The sequence below is a fragment of the Eleginops maclovinus genome, chromosome 1 (assembly GCF_036324505.1).
Source record: "Eleginops maclovinus isolate JMC-PN-2008 ecotype Puerto Natales chromosome 1, JC_Emac_rtc_rv5, whole genome shotgun sequence".
Lineage (NCBI taxonomy): Eukaryota > Metazoa > Chordata > Actinopteri > Perciformes > Eleginopidae > Eleginops > Eleginops maclovinus.
The window spans coordinates 16,178,059-16,202,518 of record NC_086349.1 but is presented as its reverse complement, the minus strand read 5'-3'; the positions used below and the strand labels follow the sequence as shown (position 1 = coordinate 16,202,518).

The 24,460-nt window shown below is 39.4% G+C and overlaps 5 protein-coding genes across 6 annotated transcripts in view; 2 read left to right on the top strand and 3 right to left on the bottom strand.

Annotated features, from left to right (window-relative positions):
* Positions 1-5,332: 5,332 nt before the first annotated feature.
* pnpla1 (patatin-like phospholipase domain containing 1) lies at positions 5,333-9,304 on the bottom strand. 2 transcript variants are annotated; one of them, XM_063889816.1, is made up of 10 exons: positions 8,993-9,304; positions 8,683-8,915; positions 8,511-8,576; positions 8,223-8,429; positions 7,894-7,954; positions 7,563-7,805; positions 7,213-7,330; positions 6,731-6,829; positions 6,386-6,568; positions 5,333-5,793 (listed from the first exon to the last, which is right to left on the bottom strand). In XM_063889816.1, exons 1-9 carry the CDS (start codon positions 9,198-9,200, stop codon positions 6,394-6,396), a joined length of 1,410 nt encoding a protein of 469 aa, XP_063745886.1. In that variant the 5' UTR covers positions 9,201-9,304; the 3' UTR covers positions 5,333-5,793; positions 6,386-6,393. The 2 variants fall into 2 exon arrangements, with proteins under 2 accessions (XP_063745886.1, XP_063745881.1); XM_063889811.1 differs by having other exon boundaries at positions 5,333-6,568.
* A 786-nt stretch (positions 9,305-10,090) lies between these two features.
* etv7 (ETS variant transcription factor 7) lies at positions 10,091-14,846 on the bottom strand. The gene is made up of 9 exons (XM_063883216.1): positions 14,610-14,846; positions 14,198-14,345; positions 13,905-14,069; positions 13,650-13,820; positions 12,593-12,700; positions 12,325-12,456; positions 11,522-11,664; positions 11,282-11,382; positions 10,091-11,190 (listed from the first exon to the last, which is right to left on the bottom strand). Exons 1-9 carry the CDS (start codon positions 14,640-14,642, stop codon positions 11,025-11,027), a joined length of 1,167 nt encoding a protein of 388 aa, XP_063739286.1. The 5' UTR covers positions 14,643-14,846; the 3' UTR covers positions 10,091-11,024.
* A 294-nt stretch (positions 14,847-15,140) lies between these two features.
* On the top strand, positions 15,141-17,401 carry zgc:194242 (uncharacterized protein LOC100005854 homolog). The gene is made up of 4 exons (XM_063883229.1): positions 15,141-15,260; positions 16,162-16,426; positions 16,624-16,804; positions 16,956-17,401. Exons 2-4 carry the CDS (start codon positions 16,172-16,174, stop codon positions 17,150-17,152), a joined length of 633 nt encoding a protein of 210 aa, XP_063739299.1. The 5' UTR covers positions 15,141-15,260; positions 16,162-16,171; the 3' UTR covers positions 17,153-17,401.
* A 45-nt stretch (positions 17,402-17,446) lies between these two features.
* ube2t (ubiquitin-conjugating enzyme E2T (putative)) lies at positions 17,447-21,064 on the top strand. The gene is made up of 7 exons (XM_063883243.1): positions 17,447-17,693; positions 18,008-18,117; positions 18,614-18,683; positions 18,791-18,896; positions 19,017-19,115; positions 19,697-19,780; positions 20,166-21,064. Exons 2-7 carry the CDS (start codon positions 18,009-18,011, stop codon positions 20,280-20,282), a joined length of 585 nt encoding a protein of 194 aa, XP_063739313.1. The 5' UTR covers positions 17,447-17,693; position 18,008; the 3' UTR covers positions 20,283-21,064.
* The window catches only part of LOC134864325 (leucine-rich repeat-containing G-protein coupled receptor 6), a 36,469-nt gene continuing 32,631 nt past the window's right edge, over positions 20,623-24,460 (bottom strand). Inside the window, exons 16-18 of the mRNA XM_063883204.1 lie at positions 23,734-23,888; positions 23,022-23,102; positions 20,623-22,906 (exon numbers count right to left, since the gene is read on the bottom strand). Coding sequence (XP_063739274.1) covers positions 21,651-22,906; positions 23,022-23,102; positions 23,734-23,888 — 1,492 coding nt within the window. The 3' untranslated portion in view covers positions 20,623-21,650. The remainder of the gene's footprint in view (positions 22,907-23,021; positions 23,103-23,733; positions 23,889-24,460) is intronic.

Here is a 24,460-nt window from a genome sequence, read left to right as displayed (position 1 = left end):
GAGTTTGTGTGATCAGAAACTGCACAGTGGAACATCCCTGTCAAGTGCTTAAAGATGCATGGGAGTGCTCCATCATTAACGAGATGCTTTGATGGAAAGTTCCACACGGGAGTGAAAGATATCGGCATCAAGTGAGAACACAGACACACAACAGGTGAAGGCTGGGGAGAGAGTTTGTGTGACACAGAGTAAATAACTGGCACGCAGTTTATTATTTTTTAATGCTCGGGATTCCCTCCTCTGAGCTTCATACAACATGTGTGTTTTCATATACTGTATACCTGCCTTCCTGTGGACTATAGCCTTCTGTCATAAACAAAAAGAAAGACCCACGTTTGAATGGCCTGGTGAACAAAACACTTGGATTAGGTTTTATTTTTATATGTTTTTGGGGTTCTTAATTCAAAAACACATAATTTCTTCTTCTCTAATTTTCATACTTCTCACATTTAAATCGAATTTAATGTTGGGCATATTTGACTCCTTTGTTGGATGGCAAAATTGAAACTTTCACAAAAGAAAGTTTGGCCAGTTTTGTATTTTAAGATTCAAGATTCATACATGTAGGGCATTAGAGAAGCAAAGTGCATGTACAAGCAGCACATCAAGATGCACAGAGCAGAACTCAAGGCCTCCACGATGCTTCACTCCCTGACACCTTGAACAGGTTCCTTGCCCGATTGGACGACTTAAACAGCAGAGTGAGAGCTCAAATGTCACTGCCCGAGGGGGAGCTCATACTCAAAATACAGTGACACCAGGTGAGATCCACTCTTATGAAAATAGACACCACTAAATTAGCAGCACCAGGCCAGGTGTCAGGCCGAACACTTAAGTAATGTGCTGACCAACTAGCTTTAGTGTTCTCCAGCATTAACCTTCCCTATGCAACAGGCTGTAGTCCCCATCTGTTGTAAATCTACCACCAGACAGCAATTAAAAGTCTTAAGGACTATCACCCAGTTACCTAACACCTAAATTGTTATGAATTGCTTTGCGTAACTTCATCTTGGATCAAGATACTGATCTAGACAACCACAGGATGATTGTTGAAGATAAAGGATATACAGATGATGCAGTTTCAATTGTACGGCATACAGCTGTCACACCTGGAGCATCCAAAACATATATGTCAGGATGTTATTGGTTGATTTCAATATATATTCTCCCATAACTGGTATACAAACTCAAAAACCTTGGAAGATGCACAGCAGGGCTAATTGTGGACCTCAGGAGATATAATATAGTTTGACCCATGAACGGTGAAGAGGTGGATAACTTTTACACAAGAACTATAGCATCCAAACCCAACCAACTCCCCCCTCCCCCCTTCAATAGCTGTTGAGGATTGTGGATTGAAAATATTATCACCCATGCCCTAACCCCAAACTGCTGCTAATGCACCCACACACAATAAACTAAGTGTGCATCTTTTTTAACAAATACTTATATTATTTTCACTATGTGTTTTTTATTCTGGTTATGCTTTTATCCTGCTGGTCTTTGTATTAGTCTGTTGTTTTTATCTTGTTGTTGGTGACTGAAAGTAACTAGATTTCATTTTGTTTGTTGATAAAGTATCTCTGATAACATAAGTTTGGCTTGGAAGTATGTTGAATAGATGGGTATCATGAAGATTTTGTCAGTCCTGTGTCACGCACAGCACTGCTGGCTGTTGTCAATGTTTTTAAATAGAAGGGCTTGTGACTCAAAAGTCACAAGGTCAAATCCCTGCACCAGCAGGAGAAATAAGCTTGAAGAATGTAAAAGCACAGTGCGTTCCCTTTTTCAAATTGCCACCACCGTGATGTTGTTGAGCAAGGCTCCTTACGTATAAAAGCCCTTCTGCTCCAGAAGGGCTTTTATACGTAAGGAGCCTTGCTCAACAACATCACGGTGAGGCCATCACCTCAGGTTTTACTGAGAAGAGGACAGATTGCTTCAATCGTCCCAATTGTGCCATGTAACAGTCCTCTACCCTATGCACTTTCATATCTGCTGGTCATGAGACAGAACCCCACTGGTTAAAAAGATAATTTAACCGGTGGTGGTTGTATTATCTTTTTGTGAGTCCAGCAGAAACAGAACAAAACTGTGTTTCATTGCAACCTATCATGGGATATATTAGTGAGTCCTCTGACTCGAGTGTAACAGGCTTATATAAACCAGTTTTACAATGCTGCAATTGTTTATCTTTAATTTTCTCTCAGCTTTTATTTATTCTCCCTGAAAATATTAAGAGTTATAACGATAAACAGATCATTTATTTAAATTGGTTGAATTGATATAGTGTATAATTAATCAGAGACTTAATTGGCAACAGCATGTTGATATCACAGAGTATAACCATGTTGTTTTATATACAAATGATGATATTAAAGTTGAAAAAGATAAAATAAAGATCTGCATTCAATGAACCTATGGTCATTACACTATAGCACAGTACTCCCATAAAAGTACAGAAAAGCCCTTTTCATCCGCGACAGGAAAATAAAGTGGGTAAAATGAGGAGATAGATCAGACATACCTGTGAGCTGGGGGGAAGGGGTAAAACTAACAAAAAACGCATGGATGAGAGAAAGAGAAATGAGAATAATTAAAGGCGAAACCAATTTTTGAGCATTTTTGCTCAAAGAAGTAAAATTGTAACAGATATAATAGTTAATGAAGTGTTGTACCAAGAACCGGCTGCTCTGAGCCACGATGTTCTCCTGAAAGTGTGCTACTTCTATTTGCATTTGGACTTCCTTTTCTCCTTCAAAAGTTAAGTCTTGTACTCCTATTCCGATGCCTGAGGTTAATCTAAGTTACCCCTCATTATTATTTTCCTGCTTCGTACACTGCTCATTGGGTTGTTTCTCAAACCTGTTTACATCATTTCATTAAAGTTTTAGGGGGAATGACAAAATCTCAAAAGAGGAGAAAAAAATATGAAAGAAACAGCAGAAAGATAAATGTCTGTCTGTTCTAAAAGGAAAATTTGTTCTACTGACTTGATGATGTTGAAGGGTGTCATCATCAAGACATTAATTTTCTATCTAATCAATGTGTGTGGAAGGCAGAAAGGAGGAGGAGGAGGAAAGGATTAGAAACGGAAAACTGTCAATCTGTTGCTGTTTAATACTGCTGAGGGACTAAGAGATCCCACACACACACACACACACACACACACACACACACACACACACACACACACACACACACACACACACACACACACACACACACACACACACACACACACACACACACACACACACACACACACACACACACACACATTCATTAAAACGTGTACAAGTTTCCCTAGTGAAACCTGGTAACATCTGTTTAGGTCTGTTGAAATAATTAAACTAAATGTACCCCTTCCAGATCAAGACAGACAAACTCAACAACGAGTGATGATTGTTGGTCACATCAGCCTCTTTAGAGAATGTTTCTACAAATGGGGATTTACTATTTACGTAATATTAAAACATACACTAATGCACATATACAAACATGGATAAACTGAGCTAATACCTTAAGTAAGGGTTTATACCAACAACATATGTGTCATACGTAAAACCCTCTTAAGTCTAAACCAGTGGTCATACATATACAACAAGAAGCTTGGATACATGCTGATTTCCTGTCTTTTGTCATCTTAAAGCACAGGAATGAAAAACACGCACTCACACACACAGACACAGACACACACATACACATACACACACACACACACACACACACACACACACACACACACACACACAGTACAGTTTCTTGATTTTCCTTGACGTTCTGTTGAATATTGAGAGAGTTCATTAAAAAAGAACAAAGCAGAGTCAGGAGGAAACTCTGCATGTCAGGCAGGAAAGGTCATCCTCTGTTTTCAATCACATTTTTATGGCCCCTGATAGTCCAGGAGGAGAGGAGATGGAATCAAGTATTTCTTTTTAATCAACATCATTTCATTTTTCTGAATATACTGCATACATGAATCCCAACATGATTCAGCTGCAAAGCCACCACACTGTGTCTCATCTCTGTCTTTACAAAGCCAGCTGCTTTCCGGATGACTGGCTGGATCAGTGGCTGGTGTAGGACAGCAGCAGATGTGAGTGTTATCCGTATGATCCATCCACAGTCATTATATAAGAGGATCTGTCTGCAGGTAACAGGCCATCTGTATGAAAAGGACATGTAGTGCAGCGATCAAATAAGCTCTTATGGCTCTGTGACAACACATGTTGCCATTCAAGCAGGAGTGTAAAGGCAGATTAGCTGATGAATTAGCTGTATGTGATGAAGCTGAGGGGTCAACACACCTATCACCACCTGCCTGTACATACTGTATCTAATTCAAGCCTGGGATCTATTATGCATTTTACCCTTCCTTAATGTTCTGTTATCTCTCGGTACTGTAGGAAAGGCATAAATATACGCCCAACCCCCAAAACATATAAAAGAAAGCATTTACAGTGTTTGTCATATTTCAGCCAATAAATAATTTATTTGAAACCAATTTAGCATTTCTAGTCTTGTAACTAAGCACCCCAAAATGGATTTTTGCATATTCCAAAAATAAAGTTTCACATGGTGCTTTTTCTAAAGGGTACTCAGTTAGTGTAAAAAGAAAAGATCTCTGATGTACTTTTTTAATACAAAAGCACATACCCAGTCAACCCATCTGTAGTGTGCATCATACTTGCACTCAATGCTCTACCTTGTGGGCATTTTCTGTAATGGCATATCGGGTATCCAAACAGGTTTTTTTCAACACCATCAAGAAGTCACATTGTAAAATAATTAGAATTGAGAGATAATATACTGTGTAGGAACAATAGAAAGCCATTTAAAACAGGGACTGCATGCAAAATGATTGAGATGAGAAGGGGAGGCTGTTTCTTATATTAGTATGGTAAAAAAAAGTAAATACAGGCACAAAATGTTAGATTTGATAATACCATGGCTTAATGTGGTGTTCATGTGTTTGACTGTCCTTATTCATGTGTTTATTAATAAGGACAGTCAAACACCTGAACACTATATTAAGAATAAACCTTTCAATATTTTTTTTTTGTGCCACAACGAGTCGTTGTAGGCCTGAAAGAGGATTGCCTTATAGAGCAGCAGTCTATCTTAATGTAAAGGTGTTCAAATATTTTAAACTCAGTGTTGGCCTGGACTGATACCCAAAGGTTTCATATAGTAAAACAGTAGCAACATTTAGCAAACATGGAAAGGTGCGGTAAAAGGGCTATGATTATGGTTAGGGTCACTGCATCACATAGCTGAAAACCAAAACACTGTACAAGAGTAATCCCATTTATTAATTCGCAGTCTACAGGATTCCAAAAGCACTTTGATGATGGTTACAATGGAGATAGAAGAAGGTCACAGCACATACTGGTGCCTAACTAAGGCGGCATTTGTCAGAATCATTCAATCTTCCTTCAACCACTTGTAAAAAGTAAATGAGGAGATGCCAGAGGCCCCTGGTGCTTAACTTCATATCAATGAACAGCAGTTATGAGGTAAAATATGTGTGCACTCAAAGGGGGCGAGTAGTGAAAGAGGGCATTGTTCAATCCTCACATCACAGGACTGGTTGTCACCTCAACGGGAATTGAAATTAGGAGCACTTTAGAAAAGTGCCTCGAAGCTAAATTCTCAAGTTGCCGCCAACAGCAAATGTTTTTGATTAGCATGTTGCACTTAAATGCTATATCACTCATGACAAATCAGCTGATGAACCACTAACCATTCCTCCAACAACATTGAACTTTTTTGTCGTGGTATCAGAAATCCCTGTAAAACACAACATGATATATGCATCAGTATTACAATATTATAATATATATTAACCACTGTTAATCATTCTTTTGATTAGGTATAACATAGGAACAGTTAGAAGATACAAAATAAATGGTTATAGAGCACAACATAAACCCTGTTACTGTCATTTAACCCACCCCAACAATGTTGTGTCCATTGATCTTAACACACCTTGATAAACCAGTGACACATAAGATCACGCTATCAATTTCCCCCAAAATAAATCTCCTGATGGCATTACTGTGCCCACAATTCATTGTTTTTCACCACTACAGCCTAAACACGTGCCCATGAAAGTTTTCTGTGTAGTGTTGCTTGGTATTTTGATACGACAACAAATTCAGTACATGGCTGACTGTAGATTAGTACTACATCAATGACTTAATGGAGGTCTGCATGTGGTTTGAAAAAGAACAACAAAAATAAAACATATTTTGAAGCTTTGGTCAATGAATGCAAAACTCAACCTTCAAGACTTTGTTTCTCTCTTCATTAGCAATCTAAAGGGCTTAAACTTTTAAAAAATGCACATGACCAGATTTTAAAAGATTAGAGTTTACATTACATCAACTGTCATTGTGATGTCTTGTTTCTGTTTCTGGGATGAACCATCTTTGTCATCTCCCATGCTGACATCTTCTCAATGGGCAGAAGAGACAAACTTCCATCGAGATGAAGCGGGCCTCTGTTTTTTGGCTCGTATAGTAGGGCTATCAGCCACTGCAACAGCAGGATGATGAGGTCAACCCTAAAAGAGCCAAGTCCCGTTTGATAAAATGCAGTCGTGTTAGAGATGAGATGTTACAAAGAAAACTAAATATACAATATGTAACCACTAATCCCAAAAGGAGAAAATTCAGAAAGCAGTTAAGACAATTAGAAGAGCAACGATTCAAGGAAGCAATCTTACCGATCATCTATGTTCTTCTTGAAGGTGCCCACGCATATGTTGAAAAAGAATATGGTAAAGTGTCGCAAGCTTTGCCAAGCCCAGGTCAAAAACTCAAGCCTGGGGGAGAAGGAGGGACACGACTCACTTTTCCTCAAATTGTTAAATTGATAGTTGTGTCTGTTTAAAGGTTTAACTAAAACCACAACATGCAGTTACCATGACCTGAATAATTCCATGGTAAATACACTTTCTAGGTTTTACTATGACATGAGTTGAGTTTGTCCTGATTTGTTGGTTTAAATGCATGGATACCTCTAAATCTGTCACAGACTAATCCTACATATTTTAAATATTTGCCTAAAAGGAAGATTGATCGTACTCTTATATATGTAAGCTACAGTAAGTATGAAGCTCCAGCCAGTAGACTTAACCTGGCATTGCATAAATACTGAAAAACAGAGGGAACCCTTTGTTAACATTCAGCATACTGTATTTATTACCTGTGTCTACTCGGAAGAAGTGTGTGAAACAACAGCATCAGCGGTAGGAACAGGTTATAGAAGATTTTCACAGGGAGTCCAAAAATGCTCAGATAGGTCACAACATTTCCGAGCAGAACTGAAATACATGTTCACAAAAAGTTGTACAATCTATACATTTTGAGCAGCTTAAATTCTGAAATTACAGAGACAAACGGTAACTTGAAAATCAACTGAGGGTAAAATCTGTTATACTAAATGTAGTTTACTGATTGCTGAAATCAGTTTTACATACATTCATCTGAACAAAAGAACAGAGCAGTCTGTAAATCATTGTGGTTTTAGTGTAAGTGTGTGTTCACCAGACATACCTTTCTTTATCATGTCAAAATGGAGAAAAGGCTCTTTAATCTGTCCAGTCAGTTCATGTTCAGTAGAGCTGACTTTCTGCACGTGTCGCTTGGTTGTTAAAGATGTCAGTGTAGCAGTCTGCTTTTCCACTTTTATCTCCTTCTCTTCTTCTGTGACTGTCTCCAGATTAACGCACGTTTTTGTTTGGTTACATTCAAGTGGCCCCTGGGATAATTTGAGTATCATCAAACATGGGTCATGATCTGTGTTGTAAAAAATGGGAATGTAGGTTGGAATGAGTCTACACATCTTTAAATCTGCATGTTTTTTCCATAGATAAAGTTGACTTACCATGGGTTTGAAGGAAATTAAAAGCATCCTTGTAGCCGCTGTGGTAGGCCTGTTCCAGAGTCTAAAGCGCATAAAAAAAGGGTCCTTTTTTGAGAGATTTTTGCTATTCATTCACAATGATTCATTCACATGTGGGTAGTAAAGGGTATTCCAATCTAGAGACAGATTGTTTGCTTGATTCACTTTGGGTTGACAGATCATGGGTTTTTTAAAGTGTCAATGTGTAGCACAAAAACTATTGATAATATTCCAAAGAAAATTCAATTAATTCCAAATCATTATAGAAGTTCACTTGAATGTATTGTTCCACATTTCAAAAGGTGTCTTACCTCTAGAGCTATGGGGTAGAGAGCATTGAAGATCCTGAAACTGTTAGCCATGTTGATATTCAAAGTGCTGCCACTCACCACCATGTCCCAATTGCAAGGCGTGTCTGTGGGACAGATATCTATCTCTCCAGAGAATGGACTCACAGTCAAGGTCTGACTGCGTGGCAGCACTGGCTGCATTTTACTGAAGCCCCCGTCCAAATAATACTATAAAATAAGAACACATTATGATACGCTCCAGCAGAATGTGCTTATTATGAAATTGAGAAAAGGCAATCAAATACTCACTACTCCTCTGAAGGATGGAGGCAGCAAACCGCAGTACACGGGCACAAAGCAGCTGCAGAGCAAAGCCTTCGGATAAATAGACATGGTTATAATTACAAACATGCTTTAAAAAATAAGAGTTTTTCTTCTAACCTGCTTAGGTTTTGTTTTAAACATTAGGATGCCAACTCACCTGCACTACATCCTCTTTGGACTGAAACTCAGACATGAGAATATGCTTGCCATCAGACAGGCGTGTCATGGACACAGACAGACGCCCGTTGGCCATTTGGTGGGCATCAGAAGGAAGATGTTTGTGTAAAATACTCTCCAACCAGTGAAAAACATTGATTGAAGGATTAAATGGCCCAAGTGTAAAAGACTGCATTTGTTCGGCAAAATTCAGCATCTCATCCCGAATAGTTACTGGAAAATAGAAGACTTAAATTCAGAAACAGTCATAATGTGCAACAGGTAGATTTAGAAAAGACAAAGTCACTTACTCATGCTCATTTTACAGACTACAGCAGCTGCTACCAGAGACCCAGCAGAGGCACCCAGGACACAAGGCGCTGTGCGCAGTATCCATGGTGCATTATTTAGCAAGCATTCGGCAACCCCTAACTGGTAGGTAGCCATAAATCCAGATCCAGAGAAGGAAATTGAAAGTGGATTTTCACTCAAATAAAAACTTGAAATTCCTGGAGCCATTTTCCAAAGGCTTTAAACTCTCAAATGAAATGTTTTAAATCATTAATGTTAAAAGTATTAATCCTCAAGCAAATACGGATTTTGTTCTTTTGAAGCAGACTGAGTTATAGCAGGAATCCAGTGGAGTGTGGAGACTGCTTCAGAATCAGTGTCTTAAAACCAATCCCAATTAGACATACCATATTGGTTAAGCCCATGTGATATAGAGTACATGCAGCTCTCTCAATGGCTTTTTGTCTGTTTCACTTCCTAGAAGTTAACAAATAAGCATTTTTGGCAATGCTGAATTATTTAAAAAAAACAAATCCAAAGAATAATAAGTATATAAAACGTTTTTGGTTTTTTTAGAATCTCACAGTTATGGTTTTCTAAAGGAACACTAAGGCACTATTGTAAGATATCAAGTTCTAAAAAAAATTCAATTGCTATCACACTAAACTAATACATGAAGTACTATAATTAAATCTGAAAATCAAGTAGTAAAACATCTGCTAAGATTTGCACAACTCTACAGAATCTCATGCCTTTATTTTTTTAGCAAATCATCAGGTTAGACAGGAATGAATACTATAGATGTTTCAAGAGCTTACTAATGCTGAAACATATGTTTGAGTGCCTTCTTTTCGGACCTTTCTGTTTGTTTGTCTTATTTTAAGTAGGCCGTAACTGAACTTCAGCCTCACACGATCTCTTCTCCAACAAAAAAACTACTTAAACACTGGGGAGCCCTGCTGCACTGGAAACACTGACGAAGAAGTTATACGGCATTATGAGGGTATATCTTTGCGGACATTTAACAGCCAGGAGTTTCAATCAATAAGTTGGAGCAGAGACTCACCCAAAGAAGGGACCAAATGTATATGTGAAATGAAGTGAGGCAAGAAAGCTGATACATTCATTTTCTTTAATGCCACTACACCGGACTTGCATAGCTGTGAAGGCTGTAAATACAAGTCTCACAACAAACCACACATCCTAAAGGTTATGCTTTTATTTTGTTTAACATCATACATAAAAAGACACATTTTTAACCAACTTTATTTTACTAGATTGAGTGCATAATCTTGTTGAAGTTAGTGATTGTTAATTGTGTGTTGTGGTAACCACTTCTGGCAAAAGGCTGAGCTGCTGAACAGCCAGATTTGATTCCATAATTGGACTGTCCCATTCCCCTTAACAGGTGTTCAAAGAAGCCACACATTACAAAATGGGTCACACTTTGTATGGCAGGATAAAAGATCACTCGTTCCAAACCCCTGAGCTTTAGGAGTAACAGGTACCATGGTATAAAAAAAGTGCTTAACACAATATTTATTCAAGCAGGAAAACATCAGCAATTATTAACCAATAGGCTAAAAACAATTTAAAACTTCACTAATGCACTGTCTTTAGGTTGAATAATCATATTATTTTTACAATAAACTACTGTACTGTATAAACTGGCATTTTACCTCCAACACGAAAAATAACTCTTCCTTGTCTTATCCCATTAAACAACAGTCTGCAACAAACGAGACATCCTAGTAATATCCACAACTTACTACAAGATCTATATTGTATTTTAATGTAAGTGCATCTTTGTTTTTCAGAATATGTTGAGCAAACCTAAAACATCTTAGCTGTGATTTCTTTCACAGCTTCTTTTTACTTGTCTCTTAGAAATAGTGTTCATATTGATCACAGTTAAGTACATTGATTCACATAAAATTAGAATGCAATATAATAGTAAACAAATCCTTAAAATATACACTTAAAAGTGCATTTTATTCTGTAATCACTGTGTTTTTGTATTGTATTTAGGAAATTCAATCCATGGTTAATTTCCTATGGAGGATGCTGTGGAGAAGCACGATCAGGTGAAACCTCAAAATGGTCCTCACTGAACTCGTGTGTAGGACTACTGTCTGCTGTCTCCTCAGGTGAAGTGTGTTCAGGCAACTCAACTGGGTCAATATGTAGTTTCTTTGTGTCATGTGGGAGTTTCAGAAACCTGAAGGGAGGCAAATAAGAGTTAACTATGTGTGTGTTCTGTTTTGGGAGAAGGCAGAAAGGGAAGGAGACAAACAGAATGTGACAGAGACCTGAAGAGAAGTTTTTGTCCTCGCTCTTTTTTGATAATGTTGAGCTTGTAGTAGTGCCGCAAAGCCCGGGACATTTTCTCGTAGGTCATATTGTCTCGGTTCTGTAATAAGAGATCACACATCATCACAGGCCTGTGTGACAACATAAAAATCTGATCCCATGTCCCCTTTCTTTAATATTTAGTCTTTATACCTGTGTTCATACTCCCTGTAACATAACACATACAGACCAGTGCTCACCTTGTGGTTTCCCCAGAGACGAGCCAGGCCGTTGGGGTCAACCACCCTAAACACAAGGCTGTCCTTGTCTTCCCATCGGATGTATTCTTGGTAACGATCATCACACAGCAGCTGATACACATAGTCCCACAGCAGTCTGCACTCTGGCCATAGATAAGACAGCAATAAGACAAATGCTGCCAAAATGTATACTATGATGATGATGATGATTATTATTATTATCATTATTATTATTATTATATGTACTTTATACTACTTATATGTGCTTTATCAAGAAGCCAAAAAAGAAAGGATTAATTTTAAAGTACAACTTCAAAGCAGTGTTCATATCTAAGCATGTAGGCATCTGTTTTCATGTGCATACATTGGGGAGCTTGTCACACTTAAGGCTACATTAAGCAACATTTTTTAAATAGGGAAATAAAGTTGATCTGGACTCATTTTCCAGCTCAGACTAACATGTAGTTTACTGTTTTGGGTTTCTAGTCTGTGTTGCTCTTTGCTCTGCGCCACAGTCACACATATAGGCATGAAAATGTAGCTAAGTAATAATTTTACAACTAAATATTGGACCTCTTAAGCTAAGAAAGAACACCTCATCCGTGCTGATGTTGCTCTGAAAACCTGTTTCAGACTTGTGTCTTGGAGTCTGTCTGCCCTCTAGTGGTAAGAATATACTTATGGCAGTTTTAAAAACTAGTTCATTTCTTGTTGCATATCTGTGCACCTTCAAAACATACCAAATATATATGTTTATATATTTTCATAGTTAATACTGCAGTACAACTTAATAAATAATGTACCTGGGATGCGGCCATTGGCGTGGTTCACTGAGCTCCGTGGCTTCTCCCGACTGGACAAGTTGAGCGGCTCCTTTGCGGTCTCTAATTGGACAGGACACCGAACTTTGTTTGGGGGCATTTCAGAGACAGCCTCTGATCCATTTAAGAGAGAGAGAGAAGGAAAGATAGAGAGACCAACAAAGAGAGAGGGACACACAATCAGACTTCACAGCAAATTATGACATCTGCAGGGAATTGTTTTTCTGAGATTGTTATGTATTTTACACACTAGTAGGTGTGAGTTGAGCAGGGTATGTGTAAACAATCAAGGGTCGATCTCTAAGAGCTGACATGTGCTCAGGCTGGTTGATCACAGTTGGTACAGCAGCTGCCGAAACTGCAGTGGCGAAAGAGAGGGAAACCGTGAGAGAGAAACAATGAGGAACTGCGAAAAGCTTAACTGAAAGCAAAAGTGACTTTAAAACAGCTTAAATATGTGTACAGCAATGCACAACACAAACATTTTGTAGAAACATTGTAGAACAAAGACAATATAATATATTCTGGAGTTGAAAGATAACACAACACACCTTTTGGCACACTTCCAGCTTCCTATGATGGAAATCACCTTGTTTATGGGACAGTGCATTAGAATTCCACTACTGACTGGCTAATGCCTTAACCAGAACTGGTGTAAGCACATTTACTCAATGACAGAATGCATATTTGAGAAGCTAGTAGTACAATACTGCAAATATATACCAAACTTCTTAACATCTAGACTACTAGACGTAAGGATAAGGGTTGAACTTCAGAGTTTGAAAATAGAATGTCAAGGCCCCAACAAGTAAAGGAAAAAAATGTGATACACAGGAAATAATCGCGTTGATGATCTAACCAGGATAGACTAGTTTGATTTGATACACCACCAACTCAAACAATCAACGATGTGTTTGTATGAACAGGATATTCTGTTCTGTGCCCTGCCATGCACTCTGCAGACAGTAGCCTACATGATGATCGGATCTTTATAGTTTGTTATCCATATCTTTCCTGTATATAACGGAACTCACTCCCACAACCAATCAGTGACTGCACTGACCTCACCACCTTCAAGAAACTCACAAAAACTCACCTCTTCAAACTGGCTTTTAATGTGTGATTGTTGTTACATTGCTCGATTTTAATGTGACATTTAGTTTATTTATATGTTGTCTTTCTTTTTATGTACCTCTGTAAAGCGACTTTGAGCACCTGTAAAAGCGCTTATAAAATACATTTATTATTATGTTATCATTACTATAATACATGTAATGTTTTAAAGATAACTTCTAGACATTGCTGACCTTGGCTGACTGTGGGAAGCTGGGGCTCTTGGACACTCTGAGGGGGTATCTGGCAGTTGACTGGTCTCTGGTTCGGTCCAGTTGCCAGGGAGGGAGATGAATTTGGGAGGTCATTGACAATACTCCTCCTTCGCTGTTTTACACACTGTAGAATCTCATACAGAACATCGCCTGTATAAAAGAAGGAGGGCCATATGAAATCACAGGCTTAAAAAGGTCAGCATACTCTTTTTTTGCATGCACAGTCATTTCTACCTGAGCTGGGGCAGCGTCGTCTGAAGTCCTCCTTGGTGAGCAGACACAAGGCACGACCGTTCATCTCAAAGCGTCCCTTCTCAGGTCGCCTCAGTGAGTACTCCCTCTGAGCCCAACGGAGCCAGTGGCCAACGTCCTCCTTGTCCCACAGAGATGGGTTTATTCCTATAAAACAGATGCACATCATTAAAAACACACTGCTAGAGGGGGTGTTAATGCTACAGGCAGGTGTGTGTACTTTTACAGCATTTGAAAGATAAGTTGTATCTTTAAGGTAAGTGTGTTTGACTTACGCAGACGTCCAGGTAGATGCCAGAGGTCTTCCTGCATGGGAGGGCTGTGCAAGGGAAGCTGTTTAGGGGGGGAGTGATGCACACTGAGAGGAATGTTCACTTGCCTTCCGGACGTTATGGATGGAGGAGTGTTCGATCTGTTTTCTTGCTGCAAAATATCAACACACATTGCCATAAGTACACTTAAACACCACTCAGTGGCGTTGTAGAAACAAGAATCCATATTGATTTTATAATGTTTTATATTGCATTAAAGAAACAACAATGCAGAAGGATTTCGAATTCTTTAACCAAAAGTTTACATTTTCAGTAGCCTTAACAATAGAAGTTGGCCATAAAATGAAAAATTGAAAACTCAATCCAATAAAAGCTAGCCCTCAGTTTGCTGTTTGCTTCAGTGACCTTCACTTACCTTGACCAAAGGTGACGGGGGAAAGTTCTCCATGGAAATGTCCTTTATCTGTTCGATTGTAAACAATTAGATTATTTCTTAAAAAGCACCCATGTAACTCGTCTGAAAAATGAAACACACTGCATGTGAGATCTCCCAGAACTTCGTATTAAATAAAGAACGAACAGGATGTAACTTTCGAAGAAATAAAACTCCTAATATTTTCACATTCGAACCTTCCGGGAAATGAAAACGAAAGAAACACAGAATCCTTGTCAGGGGTGTGTGCTAAACATCTGATTGGAGGAAGCGACAGCGGAGGACATTTCCAACAACATTGAGTGCAATTCAGCGATCTAGCAGAATATTTATTGGAGCAATGCATAAATAAAGTCGTATAGATTAAGCATGAGGGGGAAAACATGGTTGCCACATTCCCGTATTAAATATATAGCATGAAGGATTCTTGTGTTAGGAATATAAATTAAACGGCAATGTGAGTGAATAAATGTGGATGCATCTATGACAGACTTTAGGACACACAGCCGTGCGCGCCTATTACTTTAAGCAGAAACTCCTTCAGGCTCCTCCTCTTATTGACTTAAAGGAAAACAGAACAGACCAGCGTTGAGGAGCGGACTGGTTGTGGGATTGTACTGTACGACAAACTAGGTAAGGTGTTCGTTCAGGCGATTAACAATAAAGACACACTTAATGCACTCACAATGTTGAGACCTGACAGGTTCTGTAGACAAATTCACTGCAATGGGACGCCTCCAACTACACAACATATGCACCGAAACTATATAGACTTACTTTACCACCGACTATAAGTATGCAGTGAATACGTGTTAATGAATAACACGGTGGAAAGTCCTCCAGGAACATGAGACGTGTCGGGCCCTGCGTCAGAATAAAAGTCCCTCTGACTAGAGAGAGGATTGGAAAGGTAGACTGGTAGATGGCTACAGTACAGCTTATGAAAGTGTTGAAAGCCAATAGAAAGTATATTTCCCTACCTTTTTTCACAAGAATATATAATTGCTATGCTAAATAATAAGCATAGTCAGACTTGGCAGTGTAGACTTGCATGTCAGCATGCCGTTGTGTCCCTGGTCAAGACACTTCACCCCAAATTGCCAATTGTTAATTGTGGGGATTGTCCACAGTATGGAATGCATGTAAATCGCTTTGGATTAAGTCGTTTAACAAGTAAAATGTAATGTAATACTAATCTTTATAATACCTGACCTGTCTGCTGATGTCTGATACATTTTTTTTACACGTTTTGAAGAATCTGTCTTTTCAGGTGTCACACAAAGGTTGTTATATCAAAAACATTGAGAAAGTGGCTCTAATGTTTGATTAAAAAATTGTTATGCCAAGAATCCACTATACCTCTAAACATTATCATCCCCACACTAATACAAGACCAGTGCCTTAAATAGTCGAGGTTTGTAATTTGTGGGTTTAAGATTTTAGTAAGAATGAATTGCATTTTATTGTGAACACCTTTGTACATTTCTGAAATAGTCTTGTGACCACCTGTATAAAAATGTGTCTGCTGTCACAGTTCTCCAGTGATGTTTGCTGAAAAACTGGGAAAACAGTTGGGACGCCCGACACGATCAGTGGCAGGATGGCTGGTCAGTAAGTTTCTCACAGTACGCAACGCTGCTCTTGAGGAGAGTCTTGTGCAGATATCAGGGATACAGCCTGAAGACACAGTGCTGGAGCTGGGTCATGGCCCGGGTCTAGGTCTGCAGTCAGCAGCCAAACTGCTCACAGCGCCCACAGGACATCTTATCGGGGTGGATTACTCAGTGTACATGCATCAGGTGAGGAAGGAATACTGACATTATGGATTACAGTATTTAAATGCCATGTGTTCATTACATGGTTCTCAATAAGTCTATTTCTGTTTGAAATCTTTGCAAAAAGACAGAAACATTTTGAGAAAACCCCCATTTTTGTATTTGAAGTGGGGGCGTTACTCACTTTATAAAAATAATATCTCTGTTTTTTTCTCTTACAGATGGCAAGTGAGCAGATAAAGGAACTTGTTGCCAGTGGGAAAGTGACCCTACACCATTGTGATGTAGCAGCAATGCCTCTGGTAGACAGTACTGTAGACAGAGTATTCCATTGTAACTGCTACTACTTCTGGCCTGACCTCAAAAAGGGAGCCTCAGAGATACACCGGGTAATGAAGCCAGGTAGGACACAACTTTATAACAATAACACAGACGTAAATTTCAAGGCACATTTGTTATCCATCAAGTTGTAACTTTCTGAGCAATATGGCTAGCGTTTAGTATTGCTTTCCTGCACAGTTGTCATTCTTTCATCTCTCTTGAACCCACCCAGGAGGCCTGATGGTTACTGGACTGAGGCTGTCACATATTGCTGCTTTTGCAGCAAAGCGAATAATGCCAGGGGAAAACTGGCGCCCGGAGGCCTACATGACAGCTCTGAGAGACTCTGGCTTCACTGATGTCAGAATGGAAGACAAACAGCACACACACTTAACTTTTCAGGCTATCTATGCCACTGCCTCAAAATGAGATGAGGTCAAACTAAAAGTTTAAGCATCATCAATTCAAAAATAGAAAATAATCACTAGTATGTTTAATTCAATGAGTTGGATGTCAAAGTGCGGACACTATCAACATAATTCACCATTTTGTGTGGTTAATCACAGGCTTTTATCTTACATTGCTTTTTCTGTGATGTTTTGCCTTCACACCAACAACTAGCAGTTAGTGTGTTACTATGGTAACATACAGTCTTGAGAATAAAACTTTATTAAAAGATAAAGTTGTTTGTCTCTATTTGCTAAAAACCTTTACAATAGGGGATTTTTTAAAAGACTTGTAAACAAAGACAATATTAGAAAATAAACAGTAGGTGGCGATGGTGCTCCAGCTGGGTGCACATATACAACAGAAGAAGAAGAAGAAGAAGAAGAAAAACAAGGCGGGGAAGAAGAAGAAGTTGGAGAGGGAAATCCAAAACAGTGCACCTCCTCAGCACCGTGTTATGAAGTGAAAAGTTAAGCAGCAACAGCGTCTGTTAAGTGGTGACAACCGTCAAATCGTCAGAAAAGTGAGTGCTTTGATTGACGATGAAGTAAAAAAAACTACTGTTTTGATTATGGCGTGGGTTTTTCTTAACACACAAATGTTCTAAAGTGGTTCCTTAATCAAAACATTAAGCGTAGCAAGTGTTAGCTTGGAGCTCATCTAGCCAAGCTAACGTTGTATAAGAAACGTTTTAGAGTTCATTTAATGACATCAAAATCATAGAACACCCAGAGCTAAATAAATATTAGGTGAGTGGAAGATTTCTGAATGGTTAAAACGAATAAATGAATAATTGAAGGGAAAATATTTCCACTGTGTTTGTGTTGTGTGATGCAGAATGCAGAAGGCTTCCCGTTTGAAGCGTGAACTTCAGATGCTGAGCACCGAGCCTCCTCCCGGGATAACATGCTGGCAGACCGAGGAACAGATAGACGACCTGCGGGCTCGTAAGTCCCTACAGAACACACACGAATAATGTAAAACCAACGAGGTCTTAAACCATTGAAGTCACTTCAATGGTTTAAGACCTCGTTGGTTTCATAGATCGTTTTATACAACACTTAGTGTTGTATAAAACGATCTATGAATTATCTTCAATGTACTCTATTGTTTTTTCGTAGTGCCATACAATTCCTATATTCATCCGGTGATTGCTCTGAATTATAGAGACATTATACATTTAGCAGAATAGGTGTGTTTCATAGTAAAACAAAGCTAAGGGCACATGTATAAAGAAAGATGTATATCTATCAAAGGGATTGTATTTGAAATCTTATGGCAGAATGTTAGAAAAAATGTTTGTAAGGACCAAAACTACCTACTACAATTCTGAGCAGAATACTTTATTTGTTGTCGGTGTTATACCACATACAGTATTTATGATAAAGTTGATATTTGTTTTATCTAGCTAATCTTCTGTTTTGTTCTACCTCTGGTTTACAGAGATAGTGGGTGGAACAGAGACCCCATATGAGGGTGGACTCTTCACTTTGGAAATCAAGGTCCCAGAGAGGTATATTTTCTCTAAGTCTTAACATTGATATATGTTCTCTCTCCCATTCCCACATAGTAAACACTTTCTGCAATCAATAAGACTTACCTGCTGTTTTCCTCTCGTAGGTATCCGTTTGAGCCTCCCAAAATGCGTTTCCTGACTCCGATCTACCACCCGAACATTGACAACTCAGGGCGTATCTGTCATGATGCCCTAAAACTCCCGCCAAAGGTAGTACTGGTTTAATACATTTTAAAAATGGGTTTTGATTCATTTTTATCATCTGGTTTTTGTGTCTGCTGTCAAATTTGATTTATTTTTATTATTATTATTATTATTATTATTATTCAGGGTGCCTGGAAGCCATCTTTAAACATCTCCACAGTCCTCTCCTCCATTCAGCTGCTCATGGCTGAGCCCAATCCAGATGACCCACTCATGGCTGATATAGTAGGTCACACATAATTCATTCCCAGATATCAAATTACCTGCTACAGTAGCATTTTAAAAAATGTGGACATGGCTGAGAACTAATTAACACAATACTTAATTTGCTCCTGGAAATGATTAGATACGCTTTCTAGTATGCATTTTCGAAACAAGGGTGACTGAGGAAGTGTTGTCGTCTTTCAACCAGAAGGTTGTGGTTTCGATCCCAGCCCGAGCAGTCAATATGTCGATGTCCAACCCCGATTTGCTCCCGATGGCATGGCCAATGATGTGAGAATGTTAGTGTATGAAGTTAGTTCCCTAGAGCAAGATGTACTGCTCTGTATGAATGGGTGTGTATGGGTGAATGACTTGTAGCATGTAAAGCACTTTGAGGGGTCGAAAATACCTGATAAAGCGCTATATAGATACAGTCTATTTAACAAGATGCCAAACAAACTTGTTTAGATATCCGTCTGATCAAATTTTACATCTTGTCACAGAAAACCTCTTACGGCCTGACATGGCATTGACTTTGTAATTCAATTGTGTATCCCCGCCGTTAACACAAGTAAAAATACATTTACATTTTTTGAATACAGTCATCAGAGTTCAAATACAACAAACAGCTGTTTACGGAGAAAGCCAAAAAGTGGACACAAGAACACGCTGTTCAGAAGAACATGGTAAGTGTCTCCGGTTTGGTTGAAGCAATAACATGTTTAATATTGTTCATCATTGAGACAATTATCTTAATTTATTTCATTGTACACTGAGCTCATGTATGCTCCATTATACTAAGTGGTTGACATGATAATTGGCTATTGCTCTACAGCAAGGAACTGTCTCATTGAATTAGTTCTGTGTAGTGGTATATTTTACTCACAAGGTGGTGCTGTAGTACCTCGATAGAGTGTTGCCTGCTAACTTATTTACTTGTAACAAAGAGATGCAGACTGTTTGATTTATATGAAAAATCAATACCTCAAAATGTTAAGCTTTGGAATGTGAAGGAGCAATATATGTACTGTTCTGTCATTGACTCATTAGTTTGTATTTGTCTTGGTTCAGGGAGTTGAAGAGGGCAACAAAGAAAATACTCCAGATCATAAAGCTTCATCCCGCAAAAGAGAGGCTTTCACTGCAAATCAGGAAGCAGAGGAGCCCACAAAGAAAACCCGTGTGTAGTTTACATCTTGCTTCTTAAGGACATAGAGCTGTCTTTTTCAGAGCCCCCATGCCCTATACAGTACACCTGTCGACTTGTAAAGAGTATGATTTTAAATATTATATCTAGTGCTTATTCCTACTTCCTTTTACTATGTATGCATTCCTTTTCTAAATCCAGAAATACCCTCATATTTATATGGATAATTTGTATGTGTTTGATTTGTGATATTAAAGTTTAGTTTGAACACCAACTGATGAAACTCATTTTGATATATTACATGAAATGCTTTTACCCTCGGGGAGTGGAGGTATGTTTCACAGTGGTAGCATAAGCAGTTAGTTGATGGCATAAAAAGTATGAAGATAATAATTTTATTAAAACATATGCTTACCAGTTGTATACAAAGTATGTACATCCTAAATAGCAAGTTTTTTTTACAAACTAAGAATTTATTTCTTAATATATAAAATTATATATTTGCTGTTTATCATATAAAAAGGAAGGCAAACATCTTAAGGCTGTAGTGAGTCAATACCATGCTAATTCAGAGGTAGTTACATTGTATGTACATATTGCTAGCCTACCCTAATGTCTGTTGAAAGATAGCTACATCCCATTCAGTCTGTAAAACTGCATGCCTCCTGTTTGCAGATTTGCATATACAAAATATTGTAAACCAGATGAATCTGCGATGTGTTGTGTCAACATTCTCTGACAGCTGTTACACAGTTGCAAAAAAAATAAAAAATCCGATTAACATTCCTGTGAATTAAAAAATGTTAGCTTACTCTGGTAAAAATGTCCTGGTGTTTCTGATAATGACTCCCTTTCTTTGAAACAGACTTAGCAATAGGATAGAACTTATATTTTATAACAAACAAATAACAGAACCACTTAGAATACAACCAAACAATCTGTAACCTCTAAGCTGCATGTCACATAATCACATTCCAGTATAAACATGTACACTTAAAATTCTACTGGTTCTACCTTTATTCCCCCCTGGCTAAACCATTGATTTGTCTGATGCTTAGAATTTCTTTGAAGTTAACAGATACATTTTGAACTTCTTTTTGTCATGCAAGTTCATGTCTGATGCAGTCCACTGGGTACCGTCTGAAATTGTCTTTTTGTTGTCAGACGTGATGTATTGTGGTATGTCTTTAATGTCTTTACTGTGAAGGGAACTTTTAGTTACACACTCCATTTTAAGAGGCACTTTGTAGTGTTCATATAGACTTCTCTCTAGTACTCTACAGTCTCTGTGTGGACTCATTCTGAGGTGCTTGTGGATTGATAACCCAGAGCAGGTCTTGCTGCTGCTGTTTGATGATGGTTCGTTAATGTCTTAGTGTCCCAGCTTTTCAGGCAGCTAGCATGGATGCTCATGGGTGAGAGGTGTGGGAGGGAGTCGCGGTGGAGTGATACAGAGGACAAGTGTTATGAATCATTTCTTGATCCAAACTCTTTAGACATTCATCGTCATTTTGGCTCCCTCCTCCTGTCACTCTGTCTCTATCTCTGGCTGTGGGAAGGGGTATCTGACAAGGGATGAGAGGAACAGAGGAAGTAGAGGAGCAGTGGGAAAACCTGATTTGATCCAGCCGCGGTTGGAGATTGGACCCCCCACTGTAAAGAGCATCAGCATCTGCAAGTGACACCTGTGTTGACGAATCAGAGCAGGAACTCTTCTCAGTCTCCACAGAAACAAGGGAGTCGAGGGTGCGGTCCCGACGTAGCTGTGGACGCGCTTTAGGATGAGGCCAGAAGAAAAACTGAGACTGGTCTCTAGTGAAAAGGAGGAAGAGGAGGGGGTTGAGGCAAGCAGGCAGGGGCTGGAGAAGCAGGAGAACTGATTTTAGCACCTCTTCACCCAGAGAGAGGAGACCCAGGAGGGAGCAGAGGGAGAGAAATGCTACTGGTACATAGAGAAGGCCATTGGTAAATATTAGCCAGGCAACATGTTTGATCATAGCACAGTCCCACAGGCCATCACATTCTCCCCTTAGTAACTCCCAGTATAGGCGGATGTATGAGCCTGTGACGATAAGCAGGCACAAGGTGTTCATCATAATGAGGGCTAAGGGAAAGCCCAGGGAAGACGGCAGTCGGGAGGATGTGGGTGGCAGGGGCGAGGGAAGGCAGAAAGGTGAGGACCCGTACTCCCCAACTCCTATCAGTGGGAGAGAAGCAAGGGTGAGGGAGAGAGTGAGGCAGAAAAGTGCACATGTGCGCACACTCCCAAGAGACGGGGACTTTCCATAGGCACGGGCACATGTAACGCTCACACCACACTGAACAGCTGCCAGAGTCAGCAGCAACACACTTGCTTCAGACGCAAACACCCAGACCCATCCTGTCGCCTGACAGCCAGGACCCCCCTCCCAGCGGGCACCGTGGTGACCAAACTCTCCCAGGGTTAGAGCGTCCACTAGGGCCAGGGTGCATGTACACACACCCGTCAACAGGTTGGAAGCACCCATGCAGGCCACAGTGAAACGGAGAGGTGACAGGTAGCCTGATGAGCCAAAGAGAGAGAGGAGCAGCAGGGAGTTCCCAAGAAGAGACACCAAGGAGATGGACCACAAGCCCACACGAACCAGCCAGCTGCCCAGCAGAGAGTCACAGGGTCGGAAAGGACCTGCAAACACAAAAATCATCAGCTGTAGATAAGCGTGGCTTCATTTCCTATTGTTGGGACCAAAAAATCTGAAGGCCACTTGATAATAAATTGATTTTCAATAGTGAAATTGTACCTGGAGTCGGTGTGCATTGAACACTGGTCTGTAGTTTGGATTCCTCTATTTCCATTTGGAACTCCTCCAGGTCAGGATCATCTGGAATAAAGCATTGTCAGGGTTAGCTTGTGCAAGATCTCGTGACAGCTTTTACTGCATGTGTACGTATAAAAAGTAAATTCATTCTACATTGTGTGTGGACTAGCTTCAGGGCATAAAGGATTAAAAAATTTTGCAATGAAGTAAAAAATATTAATCGAGGAAAATTGGCAGAAGCATGATATTTAATCGTAGTAGGTTGTCTTTATTTATTTGGCCCATGATTTAAATGCCAATACCTTTTAATCACTAACATGCTGTGGTTTAATCATATTTTGTTATTGTATCCGTTGGGACACCCAGCATTGTTTATTTTCAGCTTTAATGGTGTAAGTTTAACGGTTTTAATTCAAACTTAATGTTGGTTTATTGGTGCTTATATTTTATTCCCACCACAGGAATGCATTGAAGGGTCAACATTCGGCTGTAAGTGTGTTTCAGCTGCCAGGTAGCTGCGGTTTCAGCCAGGCTCTGACATGTTTAAAGTGGGCTTGTGTCAATAATTCGGCAATGAGCAGAGACATATGGGGCTCAGATTTCTGTCTATGACTTTACCCCCATTCCAAGTGTGCACCATGTGTGTGATATGGCCATATGCTTGCACAGATAATGTAATTGCGTGCTTTCTTACAGTGTGTGTCGACGTGCATAGGGTACATGGCTACTGTACGCTTGTGTAGGTCCTCGTCAGTGTTGCTCTGCTCTGTGTCCCACTGGCTCACCGGCTTGTAGCTATCACAGGATCCATAAACACAGCACTGGTAGGCATAAGGCATCTCTATTACCCTGTAACAAACAGATGGAACACTATTGAAACAAGACCAGGAGAAATAACGGCACAACTAAGGCATAAAGACATTTTTTGCAACTTTAAGACTAACCTGATGATCAATGTTACCTTGAGCATTACCTGCTTAGCTTTTACATTAAATACGCAATACCTACATTAACATTTGAAATCAACAAAAAGATGTATCTGGGTGTTTGCGTCTAAATCTGTTTCTGACTCATATGACAAATCAAGCTAAATTAACCCATAATGTAGGGGAATTCCAGGTGAAATTGTCAGTTGTTTTTAGTCTTAATCAACCTACGTTGTGGTTGGCTGTGTGCAAACATTTACTTTACATGTACAGTGCTTTTGAAATGGCTCTCTGCCAGGAGTTCTGTTTTGGAAAATGTTCTACAGAAATGCTGACATGGCCACTTGATCGCCTGCCCGCTCCTATTTCTTTGAAATGTTCTCCATTTTCACTGCTGCTTTTCAGGCCTTCGGGCATCTTTTTCAACAAGAATTAACTTGCTGCTGACAAATGCTTCCTCGTTGTTGAAGATCAGTTCAGGAATAGCTTGCAGGA

Bases quoted from the DNA above. Each gene is read 5' to 3' on its own strand.
- pnpla1 (XM_063889811.1), bottom strand. From the start codon at position 9,200: ATGGCTCCAGGAATTTCAAGTTTTTATTTGAGTGAAAATCCACTTTCA. The intron at 7,806-7,893 runs GTAAGTCAACTT...TTTACAACACAG, and splicing joins TAATTTCCTTCAAACCCATG to ATCATGACCCATGTTTGATG. The intron at 6,830-7,212 runs GTAATAAATACA...CTTCTCCCCCAG, and splicing joins CTTCTTCCGAGTAGACACAG to GCTTGAGTTTTTGACCTGGG.
- etv7 (XM_063883216.1), bottom strand. From the start codon at position 14,642: ATGGAGAACTTTCCCCCGTCACCTTTGGTCAAG. The intron at 12,457-12,592 runs GTGTGTAAAATA...TAAATGGATCAG, and splicing joins TGCTCAACTCACACCTACTA to AGGCTGTCTCTGAAATGCCC. The intron at 11,665-12,324 runs GTACATTATTTA...ATCTATGGCCAG, and splicing joins CGCCAATGGCCGCATCCCAG to AGTGCAGACTGCTGTGGGAC.
- zgc:194242 (XM_063883229.1), top strand. From the start codon at position 16,172: ATGTTTGCTGAAAAACTGGGAAAACAGTTGGGACGCCCGACACGATCA. The intron at 16,427-16,623 runs GTGAGGAAGGAA...TTTCTCTTACAG, and splicing joins ACTCAGTGTACATGCATCAG to ATGGCAAGTGAGCAGATAAA. The intron at 16,805-16,955 runs GTAGGACACAAC...GAACCCACCCAG, and splicing joins ACACCGGGTAATGAAGCCAG to GAGGCCTGATGGTTACTGGA.
- ube2t (XM_063883243.1), top strand. From the start codon at position 18,009: ATGCAGAAGGCTTCCCGTTTGAAGCGTGAACTTCAGATGCTGAGCACC. The intron at 18,684-18,790 runs GTATATTTTCTC...TTCCTCTCGTAG, and splicing joins GAAATCAAGGTCCCAGAGAG to GTATCCGTTTGAGCCTCCCA. The intron at 18,897-19,016 runs GTAGTACTGGTT...ATTATTATTCAG, and splicing joins CCCTAAAACTCCCGCCAAAG to GGTGCCTGGAAGCCATCTTT.